General features: G+C 32.9%; 1 protein-coding gene and 1 long non-coding RNA gene across 3 annotated transcripts in view; one reads left to right on the top strand and one right to left on the bottom strand.

The window, feature by feature from the left end:
- The window catches only part of LOC126809952 (katanin-interacting protein), a 31,477-nt gene extending 10,545 nt beyond the window's left edge, over positions 1 to 20,932 (top strand). For both annotated transcript variants that reach the window (XM_050534827.2, XM_050534828.2), the window contains 24 exons: positions 447 to 641; positions 1,289 to 1,429; positions 1,858 to 2,254; positions 2,836 to 2,953; positions 3,243 to 3,458; positions 5,866 to 5,921; positions 6,138 to 6,306; positions 8,987 to 9,063; positions 9,305 to 9,460; positions 9,885 to 10,114; positions 10,703 to 10,900; positions 11,398 to 11,535; positions 12,686 to 12,823; positions 13,057 to 13,168; positions 13,747 to 13,924; positions 14,444 to 14,609; positions 14,829 to 14,995; positions 15,135 to 15,181; positions 15,399 to 15,509; positions 15,653 to 15,792; positions 16,435 to 16,536; positions 16,939 to 17,099; positions 17,766 to 17,869; positions 18,621 to 20,932. In XM_050534827.2, the coding sequence (XP_050390784.1) occupies positions 447 to 641; positions 1,289 to 1,429; positions 1,858 to 2,254; positions 2,836 to 2,953; positions 3,243 to 3,458; positions 5,866 to 5,921; positions 6,138 to 6,306; positions 8,987 to 9,063; positions 9,305 to 9,460; positions 9,885 to 10,114; positions 10,703 to 10,900; positions 11,398 to 11,535; positions 12,686 to 12,823; positions 13,057 to 13,168; positions 13,747 to 13,924; positions 14,444 to 14,609; positions 14,829 to 14,995; positions 15,135 to 15,181; positions 15,399 to 15,509; positions 15,653 to 15,792; positions 16,435 to 16,536; positions 16,939 to 17,099; positions 17,766 to 17,869; positions 18,621 to 18,670 (3,567 nt within the window). In that variant the 3' untranslated portion in view covers positions 18,671 to 20,932. The remainder of the gene's footprint in view (positions 1 to 446; positions 642 to 1,288; positions 1,430 to 1,857; positions 2,255 to 2,835; positions 2,954 to 3,242; positions 3,459 to 5,865; positions 5,922 to 6,137; positions 6,307 to 8,986; positions 9,064 to 9,304; positions 9,461 to 9,884; positions 10,115 to 10,702; positions 10,901 to 11,397; positions 11,536 to 12,685; positions 12,824 to 13,056; positions 13,169 to 13,746; positions 13,925 to 14,443; positions 14,610 to 14,828; positions 14,996 to 15,134; positions 15,182 to 15,398; positions 15,510 to 15,652; positions 15,793 to 16,434; positions 16,537 to 16,938; positions 17,100 to 17,765; positions 17,870 to 18,620) is intronic.
- A 4,074-nt stretch (positions 20,933 to 25,006) lies between these two features.
- On the bottom strand, positions 25,007 to 26,809 carry LOC126809478 (uncharacterized). Its single transcript, XR_007674906.2, has 3 exons — positions 26,687 to 26,809; positions 25,252 to 25,342; positions 25,007 to 25,057 (listed from the first exon to the last, which is right to left on the bottom strand). It is a non-coding gene; the product is annotated as an uncharacterized LOC126809478 (long non-coding RNA).
- Positions 26,810 to 27,414: the final 605 nt, after the last annotated feature.

The following is a 27,414-nucleotide window of genomic DNA, read 5'->3' on the forward strand; positions in this document are numbered from 1 at the left end:
GCTTTGAAACACGTGGAAATATGTTCTAGTGTATAGAAAATACAATAGATGGCACTTGCAGTTACGGTACTAATTTTAGCGAGGGCTTTACTGAGTACACGGTAATACCGGGTACGTGCATTTTACCGACATTTTATAATACCCAGTACTACCGGGTATACGCAGTGAAAGGGTTAAACCATAGAATATCACCACTTTATAAAATACAATAAAACTCGAAAAATATTCTGGTACCAACAGACATTATGTAGAAAATTTAATGTCAAAATTTTGGCTCCTGGGACCTTTTATTCAAATGATAAGAGAGTTAAACAATATTTTTACTTATTGTTCAAGATGTCTGAAATGGTTTGGGGAACAGGTTAAGCCTATGTAAAACCCCTCTCCCACCGATGTTTTATTAATGTATCAGTTAATATTACATTGGACATGATTATTGTTTTCAGATAAATGATAGTGATATTGAAGTTAATATAGAGATTTTATCTAACTGGGGTCATCCATCTAGATTAGGATTAACAGAGATACAGTTTTATAATCAAGATAAACAGTTAATACCAGTTAATTGTAATGATGTGACAATACATGGTGGTAATAAAACACATGCTTCTATAGATGTTTTATTTAATGGTAAAGCAAAGGTGAGATATTGTAATGTGTACACGCATGATTAATGTTCTCAATATTTAAATGAATGAATAAATGAAATGGGGTTTAACATCCCACTGCTCTGCACTAACCGAGCTAATGGTGACAAGACCTAGTTTTTTTTTTCGTCCCATCCAAATGACTAGATGCTGTTCCTTGCTGGGCCCTCTGCTCTGCACAGCTGACAAGAGGTAACCACGCTGAAAAATACTCGAGAACATTCTCGACCAGCACCAGGATCAGATCCCAGGCCCCCATAAATACTGAACCATGTGGCTTCCTACATATTTTAAAGTGGCAGACCTGTAACTATTGGTTTAGTAGGGATTGTTCAACACCTTTAAAAGTGGCATTATTGCTCTCATCCAGAAATGAATGTAATTAATTTTGAATAATATGATAACCAAAATAAATCTAGACTGGCCTAAAGATGTAGCAGTAGAATAAGGTATTTTAAACCAATGTTTATTTACCTCTTTGAAAATTCCTAAAAAGAAATGTTTTTACTAGTAAATTGCATGTTAAAATGTCTCTTAATTGGAACATGCACATTGTAACTGATATCAAATCGAAAATTATCTAACAGTTAAAATTTCTCATGGTTTTGTAGAAATTTTTAGCTATTTTTTTTGGTTTTCAGACAACTAAAGAAAGGTATATGTGGCTTTGTGATTTTTCTGGTAAAAGATTAGAATTTGTGATACCTTTAAAAAATCCATTTCCAGAAAAACCTTTTGAACTTTCTACTATTAAACTATGGAACTGGAATAAAAGTATAAATGTAAGTAAAAAGGCATATAAAACCACTTGTTGTGTATGTTGATTATATGCTTTAAAATTAAAAAGGAATACGAAGGATGTTTTTCATTCTAAAGAAAAGAAATACAGATAATCAAGGTTTTTGGAATGAACAAGTCACTGTAAATCTAAAGTTGATTATATACTGAATTTTGACATAGTTTTCAAGAATAAATAAAAATCAGATTGTCGAATAGTCAATATTGATGTTTTAAGTTACTTACTAATAAGCCTTTATTTGTTTTTATTTTTCATTTTCTTTTCTTTTTGAATAGTTTTTAAGAATTTTAAGAATATTTTTAATGAGATGTGATGTTGATTTAAGAAAGTTAAAATTCATATATAAAACATGGAATATGTTATAAAATTAACTGAAGTAAGTTGAGTATCATCATATATTTTATATTACAGGGTTTAGATATGGGTGGTAAACATGTTCGTGTATTTGTTGGTGGAGAGTTAGTATATGATGGTGATATAGATAAAGGTTGTGGTAATCATATATACGACTACAGTACATCAATCACTGTTAAAAATAATACAATGGAAAATAAAAGTTTCTCAGAGAATGGCTCTAAAACTCCGTCCAGAGAAAATTCTCATCATACATTCCGAAGTATCAGTCGTTCCTCGCTGTCTTCAGCATCCTCGTCAAGTTCATCCCGTCCAGTATCAGCAACACAGCCACAGCAAAGTCCTGTTCGTAGTGAAACTAGAACTGTTTTAAATAGTGATAATAGATTAAACCGTCCTGTTATAAGTGGTGATGGCTCCGATTCCAGTCCAGAGAGTGATCAGCCCAGAAGAGGTAGGTACATGAATAACGTATAATTCATAAATTATTGAGGACGTATGTAATCCGGGGGGATAATATTGATCGTTCCGAATTTCTTGAAAATCAGGTTATTAGAAAAAGAACCAGACTTTAATGTCTTACTTTTCTAAACCAAAACAGTCTCATTGAAACAGGCATACGACACACAGGAAAATTTTGCCTGGACACACAGGGAAATTTTGTCTGGACACACAGGGAAATTTGGTCTGGACAGAAGTGCTTTGGCCTCTTCTTATTTCAATTTCCAACTGTCAGACCCGAAAATTCTATTAAACTTTCTGGGACAACACCTATATCACACCTGACCTGCTGGATGAAACCTAGTGTTTAGTAAGCCACATCGAAACTCTCTCAACTACCATGGCTCCCATTCCATTGTGTTACAACTGAATGGTCTTTATGTGTTATATTATTTTTTATCACATTTTTACTCCGTCATCGTTATTTACAGAAACTAACAGAACTTTATATGGCATTTGATTGTTTATCAGAATGTTAATTATTGAAAATTCTCAATGTTGCTACTTGTCTAGAAGTGTTATTTTATTTTGCAGATCCATATAAATTACCGGAACAAACAAAATGCAAGACACCAAGAAAATCAAAACGTTTAGTAGCCAGATTAGATGGTCATTCGTCAGAAACTGAATCATCTAAATCTGTTAATGACAGGTGAAGTTTTGAAATTTTATCAGTACCCAAGAAACCCTCGACCAAAAATACATAATTAATGGTACCAGTGGTACCAAAGCATGGCTTTTACATACATTATTAAATGAAAAAATGCTTTATTTGTTTTTGAATAGATTTTTGTTAGAATTTTGCTTAGAATTTTATTAGCACTTTGTATAGAATTTTATTAGAACTCTGTTTTTAAAAACTTTGTATAGAATTTTATTTAAACTTTGTATAGAATTTTATTTAAACTTTGTATAGAATTTTATTTTTGTCTCTGTTACAGTAATGATCAGAAACCACCAAGGTTACCAACCAGTAGATCTAATAACAGTTTATCTGGTAGTTCTGATAATAAATTATCAAAAAATAGATCAAGTCCTAGTCCGACTAGTAGTAAACCACCAACACCTAGGCGATCGGCCCAACGTACACCAGACGAACTAGATTTTGAACCTGAAGATCTCTCTGTTTTACATAAAATAAAAGATATGAAAAATAGGTAATAACAAAATTTATTTCTCACATACAATTAAATAAATAGATAAAAATCAGATTGTTCTATATCTCTTTTTTTATGTTGCTAAAATTAGCTTATATTTAGAATTTCTACTTTCATTTTGTTAAGTCTCACTTTATATCTCTCTAGTCCTATGAGTAGCAGTAATTCTTCTTCCAGTGATGAATATACGAGAACTATAGTTGCCTGGCATTATCCTGACAAGTACATAATCAATATTTTATAGATTTTAAATGTCTGTTCTGTGTGCTAATAATAACCAATTAATAATACAGCACTTCTATGTATGTACAGGTCAAAATTATGTATTACATCATAAATAATTAATGATTTCAAGTGAACTGGGAAATAAAAAAATAACATGGAAATAAAATGAACCATTTACAATATTACAGAATTTTTTTGACACTTTTGTGTAAATGTAATAACATATATTGTTTTCAGAACTGTCACTCTAACATTTACAATAAATCACAGTTTATTGATGTGAAATGTACACATTTATGCACTGTATTTCTCCTGTATTCCTAAAAATAATAATGTATTAAAATTATCTCCTCCAACAGCAGTTTTACAAATCAGATGTTCTTCATCAAATAACAATCTGATTAAAACACAGATCCTATTTCGTTTCGTTTTTTTAGTTCAAAATTTCATTTTACTTGTCTTTACTACACTAGGATCTGGAAGAGTTGTTATATAACAGGCATTCTACTTGATGTGAGGAATTAGCCAATGAAACCACTAGAAACGAAAACGCTGATTGATTAATCAATGTCTGACCAGAGGTCGCAGTCACGCAAACATCCGCGTATTTCACACATTTTTTTCAAAATAAACGCTGCGTAATTTACAGGCAGAAAATTTCCCCGACGTGAGAATAATTAGATTATTCTATGTCGTAATTTGTACAATTTATGTGCTTCACCCGGCATTTACACACCTCTACTGTACGTAGTCTCCGTAGTTTTTTATATTTCCTCTTATTTCATTCATAAGTTCATGGCAGTAAACCTACGTAGCTATCCTGTTGGAAGCAATAAAGCGCATTTCATACAAGACTTGGGATTGGCTAGAACAAGACATACTGTTTACATTCAGACAATCAAATGTTGGCTTTCATAGCGATTGTTTTCTCTTTACGTCCTATCGAAGTGAAAGATTGAAATGACTGTGCCGTCAACCGTAGACATGCCGTTAACCTCCAGTCGTCATTAGACTAAATACAGTAGGCATATCAATAAAATAAGGACGCTTAAAATAGGGTTGTTCACAAAACGACTTTACAGGCTTCTGTATTGAGTATTTTGAGAGGCTCTTCACGCAGATGTAGAGAGCAAAAACGCAAAATTTTGGAATGTCTGCGTATTTTTACGCAATTCGAAATTGATCCACTGCGACCTCTGTGTCTGACGTCATAGGGTCAATAAATGCTCGTTTGACCCCTGACGTGAACTCCCACTATAACTTGTCAGATCTTCATGTAGTGTAGGCCATCGAAAGTATAAAAAACAAACCGAAATATAGATCTTTATTTTAATCAGGTTGTCAAGATCAGAATTTACAGCCAACGTTATAATATTGTATCTCTTCAAATATCTACCAATCTATTCCATAATAGACACCAAGAGAACATTTCTCTATCATGAAATAAATTGCAGAGCTAAATCTTCCTATTGCAGGTCTTTGGGCCGTAAATGTTATATAAATTATTACGTAGACATTTGTTAACATGACAAGACCAGAATAAACTCTAGATACCATCAGATGTCTCTGATTTTAAGTAGATTAGAACTGTTTGGCAATTTAATGATTTAATTTAAAAATGGAGAAGCGAGGCTAAGACGCAAATGACCAGTACCTTGGTTACAATCTTGTCAAAACTACAACCATTCATAACTTGGCTCAAAATATAGTAATTTGAATGAAATTTTCAATATATTTATTTAGCATTATCTATTTTTGAAATATTATAGCGAGAACAACAAGCTCTTTATCTAAATCTTACATAATCCCCCTTTAACTTACAGTTTTCATAATTATAAGAGACATCTTATTCCAATTGGGTTGTTACTCTTGATCACTTTTTAATGTCTTGTAAATGCACCCATCATGTTTGTCAACTGCTCTGGACGTATGTTTTATTGCCTGGCAACTTATTTTTAACCTATTGTGATCGATCTGTCAAACATAGAGTTGATATCTATTATTCATCATTTTGTAGACAAAAGTATGTCTTTCATTTCTCATGAATCTTTTTCCTAAAACAAATATTTTTGGGTGCAAAATAAATTACTTTTACAAGCATTAACAAAGTGATTCAAATATTAAATTCCTTCCTATAATTTTGCATTGAATTTATTATTGATTATGCAATAACATGTTTCAGTGAGGGATCTAGAAGAAAAGATATTCCTAAATGGTTGAATAGAGAAGATTTTAGTGGTAAGTGAATCAATATTCTTTTACCTTTGTGAGTTATATGAATATTGTATAATATGTAGTTATATTTAAATTATTTTGTCATAATTCACATTTAACTTATGTTCTATCATGCTAGGATATAGATGGGGAAAGTTTGTTTGAAAAATGGTTGATAAGTGTCTTAATTTTTTATTTATTTCCAACAAATTTAGGATATTTATAATTTCTATTATTCAGCTGATCGTTTTGAAGGACCACCTGAAAGTCGTGGTAGTAGTAGAAATGACATGAGGTCTGAAGAAAAGACTAGATCGTCCAGTAGAAAAAGTCAGAATAAAGCATCAGAACCTGTAGATGATTTGTTAAATGAATTAGATGATGCCCTGGCACCTTGGCAAGCGGCTAGGTAAATACTGGTTTAATATCTATCACACAAATATAATATGTCCATTTATATAGTACCAAACATGCCCAAATTTCTCGTAGTGCATTAAAAAAAAAAAAAACTATATACAAAAGTTAATTCAGTGACTCTTAAGTTTTTTGTTATACGCCCACATTTTCATGTGGACATATATTGTTATCGCTCGGCTTTGTCCGGACATCTGTTCACATTTTGTTTGTGGACTCTCTACAGTTCACAATTTTTATCTGATTTTGATAAAACTTGAAATATATGTTTATAACTCAAGGTCTTGGTAGCTTTCAATATTCGTGCATATCGAACGGTAACTTCATGGATTATTGCCCCTGATTGTATTGTCCGATAAATCACGTTTTTAGGTTGTGGACCCTTTAGAGGTCACAATTTTTATCCCCTTTACACCATAAGGACTGTTGTGTTTGAATTTTGTAAAAATTGAACCGAAAGTGCCCAATAAAATAGCCCCTCCTCGAATGCAAATAGTGTAAAAGTCTGTAATACCAAGGTTGTGGACCCACTAGAGCTCACAATTTTTATTATACGCCCACATGGAAATGTGGTCGTATATTGCCGTCACCCTTGTCCGTCAGTCCATCGGTCTGTCCTTCCGTCGTCCACAATTTCTTGTGAACACTCTATGGACTACATTTATCATCTGATTGTTTTGAAATTGATATATATGATGTTTGCATTAGTGAAATGAAGAAGCCTATTTAATTTCAAAAACTTCTGCTGATTTCTTCTGGAATTATGGCCTTTGTTTCACTCTGTTGACTCTTGTGAACGCTCTAACGACAAAAGTTATCAACCGATCTGTATGAAATTTATATGCATCATTTAAATTAGTAAAACAAGGAATCCTATTGAATTTCAGCAATTCCATTAATTACATCTAGAGTTATTGCCCTTGTTGCACTTTGTTGAATCTTGTGAACGCTCTAATGACAACAGTTATCATCCGATCTGTTTGAAATTTATATGCATCATTTAAATTAGTGAAACAAAGAAGTCTATTGAATTTCAGCAACTTGCGTTAATTACGCCGTGAGTTATGGCCCTTGTTTCACTTTGTTGTACCTTGTGAACGTTCGAACGACAAAAGTTATCATCCGATCTGTATGAAATTTATATGCATTATTTGAATTAGTAAAACGAAAAAGCCTGTCGAATTTCAACAATTTCTGTAGATTACTTCCAGTGTTACGACCCTTGTTTTAGTTTTTAGAACCTTGTGAACCCTCAAACAACGAAAATTATAATGTCATCTGTATGAAATTGTCTATTAAATGCCCCTAATTACCTACCAAAGAATAAATTTGTGACAACCCTTGTCGACCGCTCGGACGATTTAGCTGCTGTGGGCATATGTTTTATTGTCTAGCAACCTATCTTTCGATTTTGAGGAAACTTAAAATATGTATTTATGTTCAAAAGATCTCAGTTCCTTTTGATATTCGTGCAAATTGGACCGTAACTTCATGGGAGCGAATTCCATCTTTCTGCAACAGCAAACTCTCCACTTTGGTATCTCCAGGTTATAGAGATTGTTGAAAGGAGCCTGTCTTTTAGGAATATAAGCTTACTGTTAATCCATAAGGATAATCGGGAGCTTGTCCATTGACACACTAAGTCATGCTGTTTAACAACTATATATAGGAATTTATATCTTGTGGAATTTGATGTTTGCATGTCAACACATGCTGAGATACTTTTCTAGCAACATGAGCAGATTGGTTGAGTTTGGGCAATGCCAGAAACTTTTGGGACACCCCTCGTATGTCAGGCAAGAGTACCTAGTTACCAGTGACGAAAAAGAAATGAAATGGAGTTTAACGTCATACTGTTGAGCTCTGATTGGGCTAATGAAGACAAGAACTAGTGAAGGGGTTGGAGAGCTTGGGCTATGTGGCTTCTGACCATTCCTATATTCTTATACTAGCAGGATACCCGGCTTCGCTCGGGGGTCATAACTCCGAAACCGGAAGTGGTAGACTAACGCCACCTGGCCTATGTTACTCCCCGGTCCGAGCTACCCCTATACCCCAAATTTCAGACTCGGGGCAGACCTAGTGTAGCCGCCAACCCCGAACAGACCGGCTTCGCTCGGGGGTCATAACTCCGAAACAGGAAGTAGTAGACTAACGCCACCTGGCGTATGTTACTCCCCGGTCCGAGCTATTCCTATACCCCAAATTTCAGAGTCGGGGCAGACCTAGTGTAGCCGCCAACCCCGAACAGACCGGCTTCGCTTGGGGGTCATAACTCCGAAACCGGAAGTGTAAGACTAACACCACCTGGCCTATGTTACTCCTCGGTCCGAGCTACCCCTATACCCCAAATTTCAGACTCGGGGCAGACCTAGTGTAGCCGCCAATCCCGAACAGACAGACAGACAAACAGACAGACAAACGACGACAGACAAACGACAGTCACAAATATATATATATATATAGATATGGAATTACTGTTTATAAACCTGCAACATTAAAATTTCATGTTTTTAAATCAGTGATTGTTATTCCATTTCATTATTATAGAAGTTTTATTCAGCTACTCCTCAGTTAATAGATATCACTGAAAGAAGTTGATAATCTATAACCAATAATTGTATTGTCGGGTTTTAATTCCACTAATATAAACTACTTGTTCTGAATTTTTTCAGAGTAAATCCTTTACCTAACATGTCAGATGACAAAAAGACAAAAGTGAAATCTAAGTCAGCAGTAGAGGAAGAAGAAGGTTTGTTTATAAAGATTTTGTTGTAATTAATTAATTATTAATTGTAACATTGTTAGCAATGAATTTTTAAACCTAACAATCTGTTTTGATCTCAATTTTCGGATTTTATTCACAAGAACGAATTAATCCAGTCCTTAGCTAAAGATAAAGTTTTTTCTCATGATCTGTCAGAATTGACTTCTTAAATTGGAGTTATTTCATCTTAAGATTGAGATTACTTTTTGTATGTTTGTAATTTTAGATGATCTTGAAGATACCTTGACATCACCCATGGAGAGAATTGAAAGAAATAGGTCAAGATGGAGAGAAGCAAAAAATTCCAATTTAGAAGAATCATGGGGCTCACTTTCATTCTTTAATAGATCACAAAGAGGTCGTCTGTCTGTTGACATGGCTGGTAAGTGATAATTGTACTGTTCTTAAATCAACATGCACGATTTAACAGTTACAAATAGAGAAATCCATATTTTTCTAAATGAAATTTTTCAATCCCCACCTTTCAAATGGTTATCTGGGAAATATAGAGATGTTTAAAATTATATCGCCATCTGAAATACTGTTTTAAAGAAAGACAACTCATGTGACTATAATTCCTCCATCAATAAGTATTTGTGAATTACGGTGAATTGGTTGACAGAGCACCTGTCATTTGTCAATATGGGTAAGCAGCCGACTTTTTCACACATCAGGGGGGAAAATTTGGGTTCTTCAATTATCTGTAAGTTAATGATCTTGGAAGACTGGTACCCTATCATTTCTCGTTCCTTTAAAAATAGTGAAAGTGAAAGTAATGACCTTTAGTACTGTGGTTGTATTTACAGATGATGCTTTAGATGAATACTTGCCATCTTCGAAGAAACTTATCCAATCAGAACCAACAATACAAGAAGATGAAATGCCTGAGAATGAAGATGATTTTACGATACCAGAATTGCCATATGGTAGAGAACTGGTGATTAATATTAGTAGTACATGGGGTGATCATCATTATGTTGGTTTAACTGGTGTAGAAATATTCTCTAGTACTGGTGATAAAGTTCAAGTTACTAAGGTACCACAGTTTATTATGTTTTTACATTTATGTTTATATTCCATGTTTCAAAGCACCTGTGGTTAAATAAATTTTCTCTTTTTTTATATAAATTATTCTGGTTCTTGGATGCCACTGCATCACTTAAAAAGGCTTGTTGGTGCTCACAGCTTTGAAGTTTAAGGGTTTTAACCGCAGAAGACGAAACAGAATGGAATAATTATGTTTGCAGAGTAATTGTAAATAGAATGACACGGAATTTGATGTATACAGATTTTCTAGACAAGTACAACCATACTATGAACCAGGAACGGACGATTATGATCCATGGTGTCATCGCAGCTATCTTGTATTTGTGGTGTTAGGTCTATCAATTGATACAAAATAGTCCAAAGAACAACCATCTCAAGTTTCATATTGATCATACTTGAACTAGCAAAGCCTTGGGCTTTTTCTTATGAAGAAAGCCACACCAAGAACAAGAAGAAGATTATTACAAAATGTATGGAACCAGTTAATAGTTCAAAAACAGTTTAATTTCAGTCAGATGGCAATATAAAAGAATAGAGTTGCTCTGTATATGATTTGTGTTATATTTAAATGTTTTAGGTTACAGCTAATCCATCAGATATCAATATATTACCTGAATACTGTAAAGATCCACGTGTTGTAACTAATATAATAGATGGTGTTAATAGAACTAGAGATGATGTACACATGTGGTTAACACCATTTACACAAGACTCTAATCATTATGTATATTTAACATTTAATAAACCCTGTAGAGTTTCTTTAATACGAGTTTGGGTATGTATATATTTTGTTTATAACATATATCTTAGATTATTGAAATAATCCCATTACACATGTGATGATTTTATTGTTTCTTAATATCAAGTTTTATGAGTTTGAAGCTCATCGGGGAGGTTGAGAGATATTTTACTGAGTCAAGTGTTGCAGTTTCTGTCCTGAGTTTTACAAGTAGGGTCATCTGCCAACCTTGTAGGTTTTATTAACATCCTCCAGCTTTTTCCCACTACTAATAACCGCTATGCAGAAATGAATTATCAAATTAAAAATGTTCCATATGTTAGTCTCAATTCAATACAATATGTTGAGTAGATGTTAAAACTTATTTCTATCTGAAGCTCATCATGCTAATACATATATTTAGAGATTTCATGTTCATTAATACAGAAATTTTTGTTACCACTATGACTAAATTTTTATCTCACAGTCCAATTTGATCAGGGTTTTATACATTTTTTAGCTAGTTATTGTTTAATATTTTATTTAATTTTCAGAATTATAACAAATCTAGAATACATTCATATCGAGGTGCTAAAGATGTGGTGATGAAGTTAGATGGTAATATTATATTTAAAGGTGAAATAGCCAGAGCTTGTGGTGGTATAGAAGGTGGAACAGAAGCTTTTGGTGATGTAAGTTATCAGAATTTTAACCAATAACAATGGATGCTGATATTTTCTCTCCTATGAATATGAGTTCTTATGTTAACTGTGATGTGTAGAACTTTGACCGAATGACGTCGACTTAGCCATTAACCATATAGCAAAATAACCACATGGTAAGGGCCAATCTGTTTTACAGACCTAATGCGACATCCGTCTTTTATCTCTGTCCAAGATGACTGTCCTTTAAAAGGTCAGACCGCTGTAGTTCTAAGGGTGACGTCACATCACAATGTTTACCAACAAAGCAAGATGGCATCGATAACGCCAAAAAAGATTACTTCTGTGGCTTGTTTTTGTTGTTTTAAAACAAACACGAGCAGGTCAATCAGATTAGACGGTAAAAAATGTACTTCTGAAAGAATTCAGAGTAAACAAACAGAAAAAAACGTCAAATTGATGGTGACACGTGCGTTGTTTACATCGAACGTAGTAATATGAACTGGTACGGGCAAAATTATATCGTTTTACCCATTTTACGCCTCCGCGTACTATTTTCTGTACCTATTTACACTAAATATGGAATATTTTTTTTAAATCAAGATATACTTCAAACACCTTTATTTATTTTTCTAATACTAAAAAAAAATGTTTCAGAATTTAATTTGTCGAAAGAAAAAAGTTAATATTTTGTAGTCATTAAGTCGCATCGATGTCCTCCTTATCAGTGATTGTAGCGGCCAAGCGAATATTCACTGCGGATCAGTGTGGGTAAGGGCATCAAGCGAATGAAGGATACATAACATAGTATTCCTTTTTTATCATTTCAAAAGATAAACCTTAATTTTTCAGTTTAGTATCATTTTGATTTTGAATTGCGTATAATATATAGGGGCACCAGCAATTGTCTTGCTCAAGGGGGAACCATATAGTCTTAATAGTGCTTGGTGCTTTTAAAGATCTTAATTCATAGACCACTTGTATTTATTTAACACATTAACTTTTCTGGTCCATGTGATCTTTTAAAACTGAATTCTTTATTTACCTTACATAATATTCAACTAAACAGCCCATTTCCATGTCTATATCCTACATTAAGCAGACTAAGTTTATTTAAAATCCCTTCCAGATTCTATCGTTATGAAGAATAATAAACAAAATTTAAACTATGGTTTTTCAGACCATCTTATTCACAACAGATGAAAGTATTCTAGAAGAAGTTTCTAAAAATGATGAAGCTTTTGAAGGAGAATTATTCAGTGATGGTGAAGAAGAAGATGTTCCATTTGAACGACCCAGCACTGCTGATAATGGAGAGGTTTGTTTAGGAATTTGGTTCTAAGCTTTTAAAACTAAATATGTAATTCATGATCAGGTAAAAGTGACTTTGCTCCAAAATAATACAAGGATACTGTTAAAAAGATTAAAGCTCTGAAAGGGGGAGTCCCTAATTTCAAATAAATCATACTGTCAAATCTGATTGAAAAATTGAAAGCCAAGAATTCTTTCAGAAAAAATATTGATATACTATTTTTAATGTATTTATTTCAGGAGAGACCATTTACAAGAGCTGTTGGTGTGATACCTAAATCAGAATACCAGGAACGACCAGAAACTAGTTATATTACTACAATAGATGATGTCACAGCTTATAAAACTAGATGTAAGTCTGCTAAATCATATAGAAATAAAGAGTACAAATAGAACTATTCATTTTCAATCAAAGATAGTTTGGCAAACTTTTGTTTAAAGAATTTTTCATTCAGTAACCTTATGCTTTATTTGTCTTTAAATATTATTTAATGATGCATTATGTCAGATTTAGAAATGGCTGTTCTTGCTATAAAAGTTGTAATATAGATAATGAAAAATTGAAATATTAAAAATTTCATGTAAAATTACTGTATTCTAAGCAAAGTTATAGATTAAATTTTTGGCAACAAATAGTGTAAATAGTCCTGATTGTCAAGCCCCATTACTATGATAATAAACAACATTTAGATTTTACATCTTAACGTTAATAAAAATATTGAAGACATTGTCTAATCCATCTGATATCTCATAGTTTAGTCATGTTTTAGAGCATTGAATATGGGCTTGTCATGTGCATAAATGTCAACATTTGATTCCAGAAAAAAAGACTGCAACAGGCAGATTTAGTTCTTGCATAGTGTATCTTTACACAATTTTTAAAAAAGTAGAAATTCATTTTGATTTTTTTTTTTTTTTTTTTTTTTTCAGCATTGGAACTGAATTTTACAGCAACCTGGGGTGACCCACATTATTTAGGATTAACAGCTCTAGAAGTTGTTGGTAAAGATGGTGAAGCTTTACCGTTAAAACTATCAATGTTAACAGCTCAACCAAGAGATGTTCGTATTCTACCAGGTCATGAACGAGACGATAGAACCCTGGACAAGTTAGTTTTATTTTTCATTATATATAGATCATAATTATAACTTTTCCTTCAAAATTAACAAACTTAAACGGATATACTACTTCTGAATTTTATTAACATGCTACGTTTCAATACACATACAGGTATTGTTATCAATTGATAACAATATCAGTTGATAACAATACATGTATGTGTATTGAAATGTAGCATGTTAATAAAATTCAGAAGTAGTATATCCGTTTAAGTTTGTTAATTTTAGTGAAATCTATTTCTATATGTCTTTTATGGATAACTTTTCCTTTATTTATCACTTTGGTAAAATTTATCCAAGTTTTAAGAATAATTTTGTTATAACTAGTCATAGTTGGGACTATGTATCATCACAATATAGTGTCCTAAAAAGTGAGGAGGATCATCCCTCACCCATCTATACCTCAAACCTTTAATATTTTGGTTAAAGAACCATATTCCAGCATATGATGTGTACCTTATTTTGATGAAGGTAATAATAAACTTCAACATTTTTCTTTCCAATTTCAGATTAATAGATGGTACTGCTGTAACAATGTTAGATGAACATATGTGGCTTATACCATTTGCTGAAAATAAGAATCATCTACTAACAATCAAATTTCCTGATAGAGTGCTAGTAACTGGTTTACGTATATGGAATTATAACAAGAGCCGTGAAGATACTTATCGTGGTGTATGTATATTTTTAACGTGGAATGGGCTTTAATATACTATATATGCATATAATTGATCTGACAACTAACATTCTCTGCAAATTCTTGTTGATACTATCAAAACCATGTAATTTTATATTCCTATTTATTGTTGTTTTTTTAAGAGTAGAAATATTACATTTTGTGTGCTGTCAGTTTTATGATTAAATGATTAATGGAGTAACAAACGTGTTTTACAGGCTAAAATAGTTCATGTAAAAATAGACGGACGTCAAGTTTCTCCACCATCGGGTTTCTTAATACGAAAAGGTCCTGGAAGCTGCCATTTTGATTATGCCCAAGAAATTAATTTTACTTGTAAAAATAATAATAGTACAGATGGATTAACGGTATCACATACAGGCGGGTAAGTTAACATTATGAATTCTTTATCTCAAACTATCTGTGAAACAAATTTTTCAAAATAGGTTGAACAAAACTTCAATATCATAAATTTTAATTTTTTTGTTTTCTTTAATTTATTTTTTTCTTTATTTCTTAAACAGGGTTGAAACAAGTCAAGATTATGAAGCTGTACAGATGCCTTGTGGATGTATCCTTTTAATAGATATTAAGATTCAAATTAAATTAGTTCAAGCTACTCCATGGTGTTGTATTTACATGTATAGATAGTGCAACAATTTCAAACCTCTTTGAAAAGCAGCAGTATAATTTCATACTTTCAATTATTGAACATCTACATATTATTGAATGTCTAAACAAAGTATTATATCAAATTTATTTATGTATAATCTTTAACTTATCGAAAGTTATTTACCAATTTCAACTGTTTTCAACATGGGCAGATCCATACTATGTAGGATTAAATGGTATAGAACTTTATGATGCTAGTCTGAAAAAGATTCCACTCACAGACACTAGTAAGTATCATGTTGTCTTTTTGTTATAATAGCAACATTTTGATTATTTTCATTAAAATACTACTTCATACACACATAAATAATTAAATATTATGAAAAATATATGACAAATTTTGATCTTCTGATTCTGTCTTTGTATTTAGATATATCAGCGTATCCAGATAGTGTAAATGTATTAGATAATGTACAGAATGATATTAGAACACCAGATAAACTGATTGATGGTGAAAATGACACTACAGATGGTAAACATATGTGGCTAGCACCAATATTACCTACAATGGTAAGGGAAAGCTTTATTCATTCTATGTTATTATATTGATAGTTTTCTTCACATGGCTAAATTGCATTTGCAGCATTTAAAAGTAATACAGGAGAACCACACTGAAGACAAACCCATGGACAAACACACACACACAGACATTGTAAACAATAAGCAACAAAGGTTTTATCTGGATCCCAGGGCTGGTTCTAAGCGTCCTCTATGCTTTTACAGTCCCTTTAAAAATTGAAAGAAACTTACAACAGGGGATATAATCCACAATAGTATTAATCTATAGGGAATGGCATAATCGGATGTCTACACCCCGAAAAAAAACCCAGTTTTTGACTCTTCGGCTCATAGAAATGAGATGAAAAGCCAAGTCCAAAAACTAGAACTATTTGATAGTGATCAGTAGTGTTTAAAACATAAACATTTGGAAAATATACGAATGTATTAAATACAAGGTTAAAGAATAGTTATTTTAACAAGAGTACAAGAAACAAACTGATAATTATAAACCGGCATAATCAGGGGAGGTAACTCATTATTTTATCCCTAACTCCATTTTATCTCCCCTTAGACCACAGAATGAGAAAAGTCAACCATTATGCATAGTAGATATTTTGAGTATTGTACAATATGTGTTGTATTATATTACAGTTAAATCGAGTATATGTGATATTTGACCAACCTACTACTGTATCTATGATAAAAATATGGAACTACAGTAAAACACCAGGAAGATGTATCAAAGACTTTGCAGTAAGTTCTCATTCTAATTTACTGTTAAATTATTGATCAGAAAATAACATTTAATTGAGTAATAGAGCAAAAATTTTGACTTCATGGAAGCTGACTTGAAGCCCCACGAATGAACAAGCAAATGAAATGGGGTTTAACTTAACATCCTATTTTTTTGCATCAACCAATCTTAATAAAGACCGGCATACCCCATCAGTGTGCTATGCGGGACATTTTGCTCTGCCTACCCTTATTTCTATTTTCAACTGTCAGTATCATCAGGTCTTTAGCATCCAAACCCATGCAACGTATTGTATATTTAAACATCATATCTTGATGTTTCTAGAAAAATGATTTCCTTTTTATTTTATTGTGAATGAGTAGATTTTTTTGATATATTTGAATAATGTTTATATATTGTAGTTATTAGTAGATGATTTATTAGTATATAATGGTACGCTAGAACCTGTGTCTGCTGGTGCCAGAGGTATAATACCAACTTGTACTGTTCCACAAAAATATCATACCATACTCTTTACGCAAAATCCTGATATTGTATGCAAAGAAAAAAACACGATCATTAAGTAAGTTTATTTAAATACATCCTTCCTACAAAGGGTAGATTACTTTATGTTCTGGTTTTATTCTGTTTCTCCAGTAATACAAATTCATGTGTATTAATTAAGCCAGTTTGTAATTACTACTTTTTTTACCAGGGAACTAAGTCATAGGTGTTGACTGTGTAGTAATTGATTAGTGTATTTGACAGAGGTTATAGAATTATGCATCTAGGAATTATCTGTATACCCCCGAACACCTGGGGCCTGTTTCACGAAATTTTAACTAAGATAAAATCCAAATTTTAGTAATTTGATTGGATAATATTAGATTGGTTTTAGTGCTTAGCCAATCAAAATTGAAGTATCTACTAAAATTTGGATTTTATCTTAAGTTAAAATTTCATGAAACAGACCCTGGTCATTATTTTAGGGGGGTGGTGAGGCATGATTCGGCAGACATAAGTGAACGTATGACAGTATTCCCTCCCTGTACTATGTATGATATTCGCAAGGTATTAAATATATTAAGGACAATGCAAAGGATTCACCACTAATTTAGTCCTTTACACCATTTCATATCTGTTTAGGATGCAGATTGCAGTGGATTATTCCAAATAGACATTATTTTTTTTGTTGAATGATACCTATTACATTAACACTATAATATAATTATTTTTTCTATTTTTGTAGTAATCATGCTGGAGAACAGGATGTACAATTATTAAATGATAAAAAAATTATAACTAAATATTCTGATCCAAAAAAAGCTCAGTCTGGCAAACCTGTCAATCAAGGTGAGAATTTTGAAGGCGTAGTTTTTTTATGTACAATATTGTAAATTGTTCATGCTGGCATAAATATATAGTTTCCACAGGTCTCTGGGAAATGTTCAGTCAAATAGAGCATGCCTAGAAAAAATTACCTCTTAGAAAACTGATGTGAAATAAAGATGAAATAGACACCCCCATCAATGGCAGTCGTAAGAGGAAATTTTGTGTGTGGATACACTGTTTGAAAGAAGTTTTATTATGAGATGGGAACTGAATATTAATACATGGATGTATTAAAAGATCTTCTGATTTGTTGTTAATTGAACATTAGCTTATAAGGGGAGATCACTCAGTGTTTTAGTCCCTGACACCATTTTATATCCCCTTAGACCACAGATTACAATAAGGGGATATTCGATTGGAAGTTCAGGAATTCCAAAAATAATGTCAATCAAATGAATAGGGGAATTTCGGAGTACAACACATTTGCCGACTGCAGAAAAAAATATCTCAACCAATCATGACAGCTAAAACATATTTGTTGTGTTGAATTATGTCACGATTCTACTCACACCACCTCAGCTGTTGGGACTGGCAGAACTGTGACAGGACTGACTTCTGTATCACTTGATTGCAATTCTGTCAATTCAGAACGTTCCGTACTAACAATCAAGCACCCCCTAAGTCTACAAAATAAAATAATTAATTAGTATCAACCTTTATTTTTTTAAAGTATATTCATTTACTATAATATTTCTGTTTAATTTTCATGTAGAATTGAGACCAAAAACAAGTGTAACAGCTCATATGAAAGGCAGAAGATGATACCAACAGAACTTTTACTTCAGCTTCATTATTCAATAAATTTTTTCTTCATTCACTATATAAGTCCATCTTTATTACGTGATATTTAAGTTATTGGATAGTTTGATGGTTTGTTAAGCAATATGAATATGCATTTTTTACAAATCATGACTTTAATATGTTTGTATCATGATTATCTTATATATTAGAACTTATAAATAATTAGTTATATTACACTGGTAATAAGCTTATTTCAGTCAGAAATGAATCATTTGCTATTATTAATCAGCTTATTAATTTCAAATTCAGGCAGTTTAAGCTCCATTCTATTAAAACAAAATCTCATATAATATCCCTGGTTTCTCTCGATAACTTCATTAAATGTAAATAGATACTATTTTTGTTGCTAACTTATTTAAGAATTGGGCTTTTGAAACAAATATTAAAATTTGAGAAATTTTGGTAGGTTTTCAAATAAGAGTAAACTGTAAGTGACCATAATATATTATGATTTTAAACTTGGCAAAGAATGGACATGATTGGATCGATGACCACATTGCTAGTTTCAACATGTTAATTATTATACAGATGTATTAATTATTTGAGAAAATGTCAGGATATCCTGTTGTTCAGTAGAACTAGAAGCTAACATGTCATCCCAAGCCATTATTAAGAATACATGTTCATACTATTTACAACAACAGATCTTGTCCATCACTTTTAACAACACCAGATCTTGTCCGTCACTGTTAACAACACCAGATCTTGTCCGTCACTGTTAACAACAGATCTTGTCTATCACTGGCCTGTGAAAACATTTCGAAGAGAATATTCTAATGAACATAGCACATAAGTGTAGAAGTAGGTGTGTGTGAAAATGCACATTATGCAAGCTGAAGGAAAGCAAATTAATTTTTCTCCAGATACATAATCTTTAGCTAATAATATTTCTTCAGACATAAAAACTCTTAATTTTTATATTATTCTTTATGTATATTACTACAGATATATATTAATTGTTATATGTATATTACATATAGATATATTGCTTTGTTATAAATGTATAGTGCCTATTGAAAGATTGTATAAAGGATGTAAATATGGAGATAAAATGTTACTACTGCAACTTGTACCAAGATGTTTTAGTATGTCATGTTATTTTCTGTGTATTTCATATGGTCACAAACTTTCTTCTTTAAGATGTGCGGTGAATGTGAACACATTGTTTGATGTAGAACTTTGTTATGATTATATTGTTTAACAATGTACCTCATTTCTACTAATAGCCTTCAGTGAGAAAGATAGGTAGTCCTGATAATAGCCCTGGAGAAACTCAATCAGGAATTTTGAATATCAGGACTGCTAAATTTTTGTCCAAATTAAAAATTGTAATTCTAACAGATATAGAATATCAATGGATACAACAACAAAAAATGAAAGTAATATGTTTGATTTGTATGATGGAAATGGAAGTGAATCTTTATTACAATCCCTCCATATTGTTTTTGTATTTTGACTGTGATAATCATCATTTTTACAAAAATATCATCAATCAAAATATATGTTGTCTTGTCATAATTTCGCTTTACGTGTCAATCCCTAAACTTGAAAATTGCATAATAATTATATTAATTGACATCCATGTGCATCCGTCCTAACCTATTCCTCGCAATGAATATGAATTCCAGTCTCTACTCCTTTAGTTCAAGGTGCAGGTAATTGAAGTTTTGTGTCCAGAAATTAGTAGGCCTACTAGAAAAAGGTCTAGTATAGATTTCTGGAAATATTTAACTTTTGAATGTGACAATAAAGGCGAGTCCTTCAGTTGGTAGAAAAACAATACTCCAAGAGGTCTTTCACCAGAGAATGGCCAGCATTTCCTCATGTCAAATAGACTGGGGGTGTGGGGTGCAATTGGTTAATGTGTGCGTGTTGTATCAGCAGGTCTGTCATTGAGTCAAGTGGCTTGGTTTTGAATCCCCGCTTGTGCGTGACAAAGAGTAGGGTCGCCTGTCCAACCTCATTGGGTTTTCAACCATGTTAGTCCCGAAATGACCTATTTTGTGTCTAGTAGACGTTAACCCCATTTGTCTCTCTCTCTCTATCAAACAGACTTATATAATAGTATTGAATATTATTGCATACATAGTTTTCGGAAAATGATATTAATTTTCTTTTACTCATTTTTTTGTGTATCTGCTGTTTATCTCTGTATAATCAAAATGAGCTATTATTGTTATGTATATTGTATTGAATTTCATCGAAATAAATCATCCATTTATATATTATTATTTTATTAAATGTGTTTCTGAAAATGATATTCTTCAATGGTTAATCAAAGATAAGTTGACAGGCAACAAAACATACACCCACAGCAGCCAAGTTGTCCAAGCAATCAATGAAGGAGGTCATATTGTAAATCTTTATGTAAATAGAAAGCAAAATCTATATACTGTTTAATATCATAGTGTTCATTAGATTATGTGACATAATCAAGGTTAATAACTCTGTAGGTATTTATGAGAATTATTCGCAATTCTTATTCAGAACAATCAAAAGAAACATCAGATCATGACTTTTTCTGTTGAAACATTCCAAAGAGCCATCATTGGCAAGATCTGCAAATTGCAAAGAGCCTTAACTTTAGAAGTCATTAACAGAAACTTGAAATTTCACAGGCTTCAGCCATTCTAAAAAGATTGGTTGATAAATGTAGTCTGTAGAGTGTATGCAAAAATTGTGGATGCTCCATTGACGGACAGGGTCAATGACATGTTAATGTGGGCGTATAAAAAGGAACCACATTTTTCTAAATGTTTCTTTTAGAACTATTAGAGTTGTGATATTCCCTGCAGTAAATATCTTATTCATAACATCTGTAATCTCTTAAAACTAGGGGGGAGGGGGTTGGATGGCCGAATGGTTAGCACATGCGTGCTGTATCACAAGGCCTGTCATTGAGTCAACTGGGGTGGTTTCGAATCTCCGGTTGTACGTGACAAGGAGTAGGGTCGTCTGTCCAACCTCGTGGGTTTTCTCCAGGTCCTCCCACTGCTAAAGACCCCTACGCACAAGCGAATTATTGAAATAAAATTAAACCATATGTTAGTCCCCGAATGACCTAGTTTGTGTCGAGTGGACGTTAAACCCCATTTTTCTCTCTCTTAAAACTATTGCAGGTCTTTTTTTCTGGCTTCAAATGTTATTTGTAACATGGACGGGAAATCTTCCTTTGTTCTTTTCGTTGAAAAAGCAGATTGTTTTCCCTCTAGTAGACTGGTTGGAGGTTAACCGTGCAATAACTAGACATGTTCAATGTTATTGCACTCTTTTGCTGGTTTACACTAGTTTTAGTAGAAATCATATAGAGAAGTGGGGGGTGGGTTTTCTATGCAATAACAACAAGCATGTTGAGCAGGTGTCAATGTTACAAGTCATTTATAGCACGCTTCGTCAACAGAAATGAAATGAAATGGGGTTTAACATCCTACTGTTCTGCTCCTACACTGGGCTAATGAAGAGGGGCATACACCATACAGTGTGCCATGAGGGAAATTTTGCCTGGGCAGTGGCACTACAGCCTACTCTTGTATCGAAATCCAACTGCCAAGGGATCTTTTATGTGCACGCCAATGTGTACACGGGATCTCGGTTTTTTGTACCATCGGAACGACTAGACAGCTGTCCTTGTCAGGCCCTGCGTTCTGCATCACTGACAAGGGGAAATCACGCTGGAAAATCTGGATGAACTTTCTCAGCCAATGCAGGGATCAAACACATAACCTCCAGGTTTAAAAGCTCAATACCACTCTTGTTGTAACTGAATAATATGTCCCAATCTTTATTCGGGTCAACAAATTGTACTATTTTACAATATTCCTATTAATTAAAGATACAAATTTCATCTTAACACACCTAATTTAAAAAATTGGAAAAATTCAACTAAATGATTTGAAAAGCCTGACCTTAATCTTTTCAAATGTGACTAGGATTTAAAAATATTTTTGAACCCTCTGGACAAGTAAAATAGGATTTAATGGATAATTTACACAACAGGTAAGACACTAACACATCTACTACTTAGAATAAGGCTATTTTTTATTTTCTGGAGCTGTCAAGCCAGCAAGAGTGTTATTGAACTTATTGTCCCTTTAACATCTTGGCCTACAGCCTCTCTAGACTTCGTTTTTTTTCATGGAAATAGTACTTGAAAATCAAGACTATTATGCTGTTTCTTGTCAAAACATCAACCTTTCATAGCTTCTCTCAGAATATAGTAATTTGATTGAAGTTTTAGTTTTAATTTTTCACCATGTATTTTAAAACTATTATAGCAGGGATGGCCAGCTCTTTATATCTTACATAATGCATCTTTAAAGATCATGATTGTGAGGTTTCATGCCTCTTTTTGTACAATTTTTATAATCTAGATGCATTTCTGTAGTATTCTTTAACACATTTGTTGGACAATAATTTCATCAACTGTCCGAAGTTTTAGGGAAGATCACTGATCAAAGAGACAGACTGTCCTGTTACGTATTTTGTTTAAAAAAACTGGATAGAACTATGAAATCCAACGATGGTATTCAGGAGAGATTTGATTGGATGATAAAAATAGACACACTGCATCAAAATGCCAAGTACAACAATGACTAGAGAGGGATTTCTTGGGCCACTGCTTCAGGAATATGTTGTTGGTCAGTCTATTAAGTTCTCCTTGTCGCTTAATATTGAATTTAAAAGTTACCCAACAACTTAAGTTTCAGTGAATAATTACCCAATTTTCTGCAGATTCAAAGGAAGTGGTTTCTATATTGTAACAATGTGCTGTGATAGCAGGAGTATGTACATACTTCCAAGGACAATCAGATTCCCAAAGGTTATGTTGTTTAAATCAGGCTTGATAAGAGTACTTTCAATCATTCCTTTCATTCAAATCAAAAACAAACCATCATCTCATAAATTTTAATCTTATTAAAACAAAATGTGAAGAACAATATTTCACTATAATTTATAGTTTGAATCTAGTCATTTTGGACACACAGTACAATTAGAATATTTTGGACCTAAAGTGATGTTACATTATATCTTTACAGGAAACGTGCCTGCTTCCATTTGATCATCCCATTTAGAAACCTGAAATGAACAAAAATAAAACAATGTGATTTATTAAACATACATTATGCAAGAGCTAAATCTGCCTATTGCAGGTCTTTCTTTATCTAAATTATTAATCTCTTTATCTAATCTCCAATAATGTATCTTTAAATATAGAAGTACACTAAAAGAAGTTCTGCTAAATATTTAAGTGCTTTTAGAAATATTTTGCAATATTCAGTTTGTCAAGCAACGTCTGATTTTCCTAATTTTTTTCATATTTTGAGCAGTTCATGATTTCAGCAGAATAATTGGGGATTCTCTCAATTTTCAGCTATGTCGGGAATAGATTCCTTATTTTATACAGCTAGATAACCTGTTAGAGACAGTGCGACTCCAACTGGAGATTGGCAGGGCGGCCAGCTGGGCTGTTGCAAAACTAGACCCTTGTAAACGAAATTTCCTGTGATGGAAATACTGATATAGAGAAATACTTAGGCTAACATTACCATATCAGTCGGCCGACAACAATCAATTGATGCTCAGAACCAAGTATAAAATGAAAACAAACATAATAAATATAACTAGTAAGTTCTTATTATAGTCTATATAACTAAGGTTCATTTCATTTCAGCCATCAATTATGTGTCTCCTTCAGGTAATGTCTGGATTGCAAATTTTAGATACTTTCAAACCTTAGTTTAGTCATCTATCCATTCATTACTGTCTAATAATTCAGTCTAATGTGCCCTAATGGTTAGACATTTCATTAATTTTAGACGTGAAAAGGGTCTTTGAGTCGAAGTAGAAGTAACGGAAGTCATCAGACCAAGATAAATCGTGAGAGTTACTTCTACATACTGTAGGCGAAATCTTGCTTTCTACAGGGTAAAATCAAATCATCATAAAGTGTTCTGCAAGAAGTGGATTAAACTCAATTTTAGGTATTGTGTGTTTATATAAGCTGGCCAACAAATTTGTGTTGTACATGTACATGTATTAGAAATACAAACGAATGTACTTCAATGCTACAGTTTGCTATTGATCCATACTCCATAAAGTAATGTCAACTATATTTATTTTCAAACGGAAACTTACTGCCATCATTAATTGGAATAACACTACAGACACAACAGAACACAACCTTACTCAAGGAGACCAGGCACTTTTTAATAATATTATTAAATAATACCTACCCAGGACATCGGACACAAAGACTGATATAAATTTTTAAAATATTCGCAAGGGGCATAATCTTCTCCCTTAATCTTCCTACATCGATGATAATCTATATAATTTTGGTTACAGTATCTGAAAAATAAAATTATAGATGAATGAATTAAGATTAATGCATTGTTAGACAAAAATCTGTTTCAGAGCAGTTTCAGAATCTGTTCACTTTACATTATTTCCCTGCATGTGCTAAACAATTAATGCCATTCATACATTTGTGCAATATTAAATGCAATTTCCATAAGTTAAGATTCAAATACTTAATAAAATACCTTGTTTGGTTCTGATTGGGAAATCGCGAGTCAAATGGAGCGGTCCTGTACCCAGACGGCTTCCCTTCAGACATAATGGCAGTTGACATTACTATAAATAGAAAATATGAATATATAAATAGAAAATTAATACAATTTGCTACTTACAACCAATAATTTGTATAGACACCATTTTAGTTGATTGTTCATGAAAGACAATTAACCATTGGCTGCCGAACTGTCCAAATATTGATAACAGCAGCAAGCCGGCAGGCAATTTTGTCTTTCATGGTCATTAATTTGGTGTACAACACAGAAAGTCAAGGAAGATACCAATTTACTGGAGAGACATTCAGTGAAAGATAATAATGATTGTCTTTAGCTTTCACATTACCACTGAATGTAAAAAGTTCCCAACAGAATATATCCTGTGTGTCTAAATGTACATTACTACTATGTATACATGTAGCCCTACTAATGCAGAAGGGGTCGTTATGTACCCTTCTTCTATAGACAGAAGAGTACCCTTGGAATCGGACACGCATATCTCCATAACAGTACCCAATTTCCCGTAATGGTACAGAATGTTGACGGTTTGCTGATCATGCCTTTATCATACGAAATGAAATGGGGTTTAACGTCCTACTGTTCTGCTCTGACTGAGATAATGAAGTCGGACATGCGCCATACACTGTGCTATAAGGGAAATTTTGCCCAGACAGCGACGCTGCGGGCTACTCTTATATTGAATTCCAACTGACGCCATTTATCAACGAGATTAAGCGTTTAATACTGTATAAATAATCACGAAGACTGGTATGCATTTTCCTGATATTTCGGATATTTCCCGCGAATACCTAGTTCCTTTAAGAACCGTGTCTGATCAGACTATAACTATAACTCAGTATACTGTAATTACCGTAATAAAAGTTAAAAGATTGCAATAATTTTTACGACAACATTGTGTGACCACCTGAGAGATATTAAGTTGGGTACCATCACAGAGTTTTCCTGCTAATCAGGTTCAGAAGGGTACTCAGGGTCAGATCGAGTTTCAGTGAGTTAGGCTACTAAATCAGTAAATGTGAGTAAATCCCCCCCCCCCCACCATTCAGCCCTACTAAAGATGCCTTAAATGGTTAGCCATAAACTAGCACCATTTATAAAGATGTCTTAAATGGAAAATGGTTTTGCCATAAACTAGCATTGCCATTACACTCAAACAAACAGTAAATAGATCTATTGACATTCACAACGATCGAGTCAATTTTTGTACTTTTCTCATTCTGCATGTGTCTGCATTTACGAATTATTCAATGATATTTCTGACTTAAATTGGATTTAGAAAGGAAACTGAACTTAAAATCGTTTACATAAAGTATGTTTTTGATTTAAATTATTTAATGAAACAACATTACTGCAAAAGAACAACATAAAATCTAATAAATGAAATGACCTTCCCGTTATGACCACTCAGAAAGATGGAGAAAGCTTCGGCACATTACGTACTTACGTTTCCGCTTCCTCCGTCGCGCTCGGTAACAAGCCTCGATCGACCAGGACCCGATCACTATGGTATTTCAATGTCCTTTGATGAATAAATACCGGCATTCGAATGTGTACGTGACGACAGGCAAATAATATTAACTTTTTAATAAAGACCACTGATTCTATTACACATTACGAGTTTTGTTACTACCCACACCAATAATCAATAAATAAACGCTTGATATAAATAAATAAATAATTTTTCACATGTTCATCGGTTAAAACAGCTGCACTAAGCAGGATTAAGGTTCGTTCTATAATTAATTGTCAAAACGGCGAAATGCCAAGAATTTGAAGAATGCTTCATTTTGATCGCGATTGAGGGTTTCGTTAAAATCAGAAATGTACGTGCTGATTTAGGTTGTAGTGCCGCTGTCCGGCGGTATGCCCGACTTTATTACAAGCCTATTAATTAGCCCTGTCGGAGCAGAGCATTAGGACTTTAAAGCCCACCTACTGCATTTCTTATTTCAGAAAGCCAGGCTTTGTAATTTTTAACTGTTTTGGGAAAATTCAAGTGTGACATCACTGGGGAATTTCCCCTTATTTATGGCCCCCATTTGTCTTCCTAAATTCAATAAATTCATGTAAGCTGATTAATATTTATCGGTCATTAACTGTTTTTCTGACGCAAAA

The sequence above is a fragment of the Patella vulgata genome, chromosome 2 (genome assembly GCF_932274485.2).
Source record: "Patella vulgata chromosome 2, xgPatVulg1.2, whole genome shotgun sequence".
Lineage (NCBI taxonomy): Eukaryota > Metazoa > Mollusca > Gastropoda > Patellidae > Patella > Patella vulgata.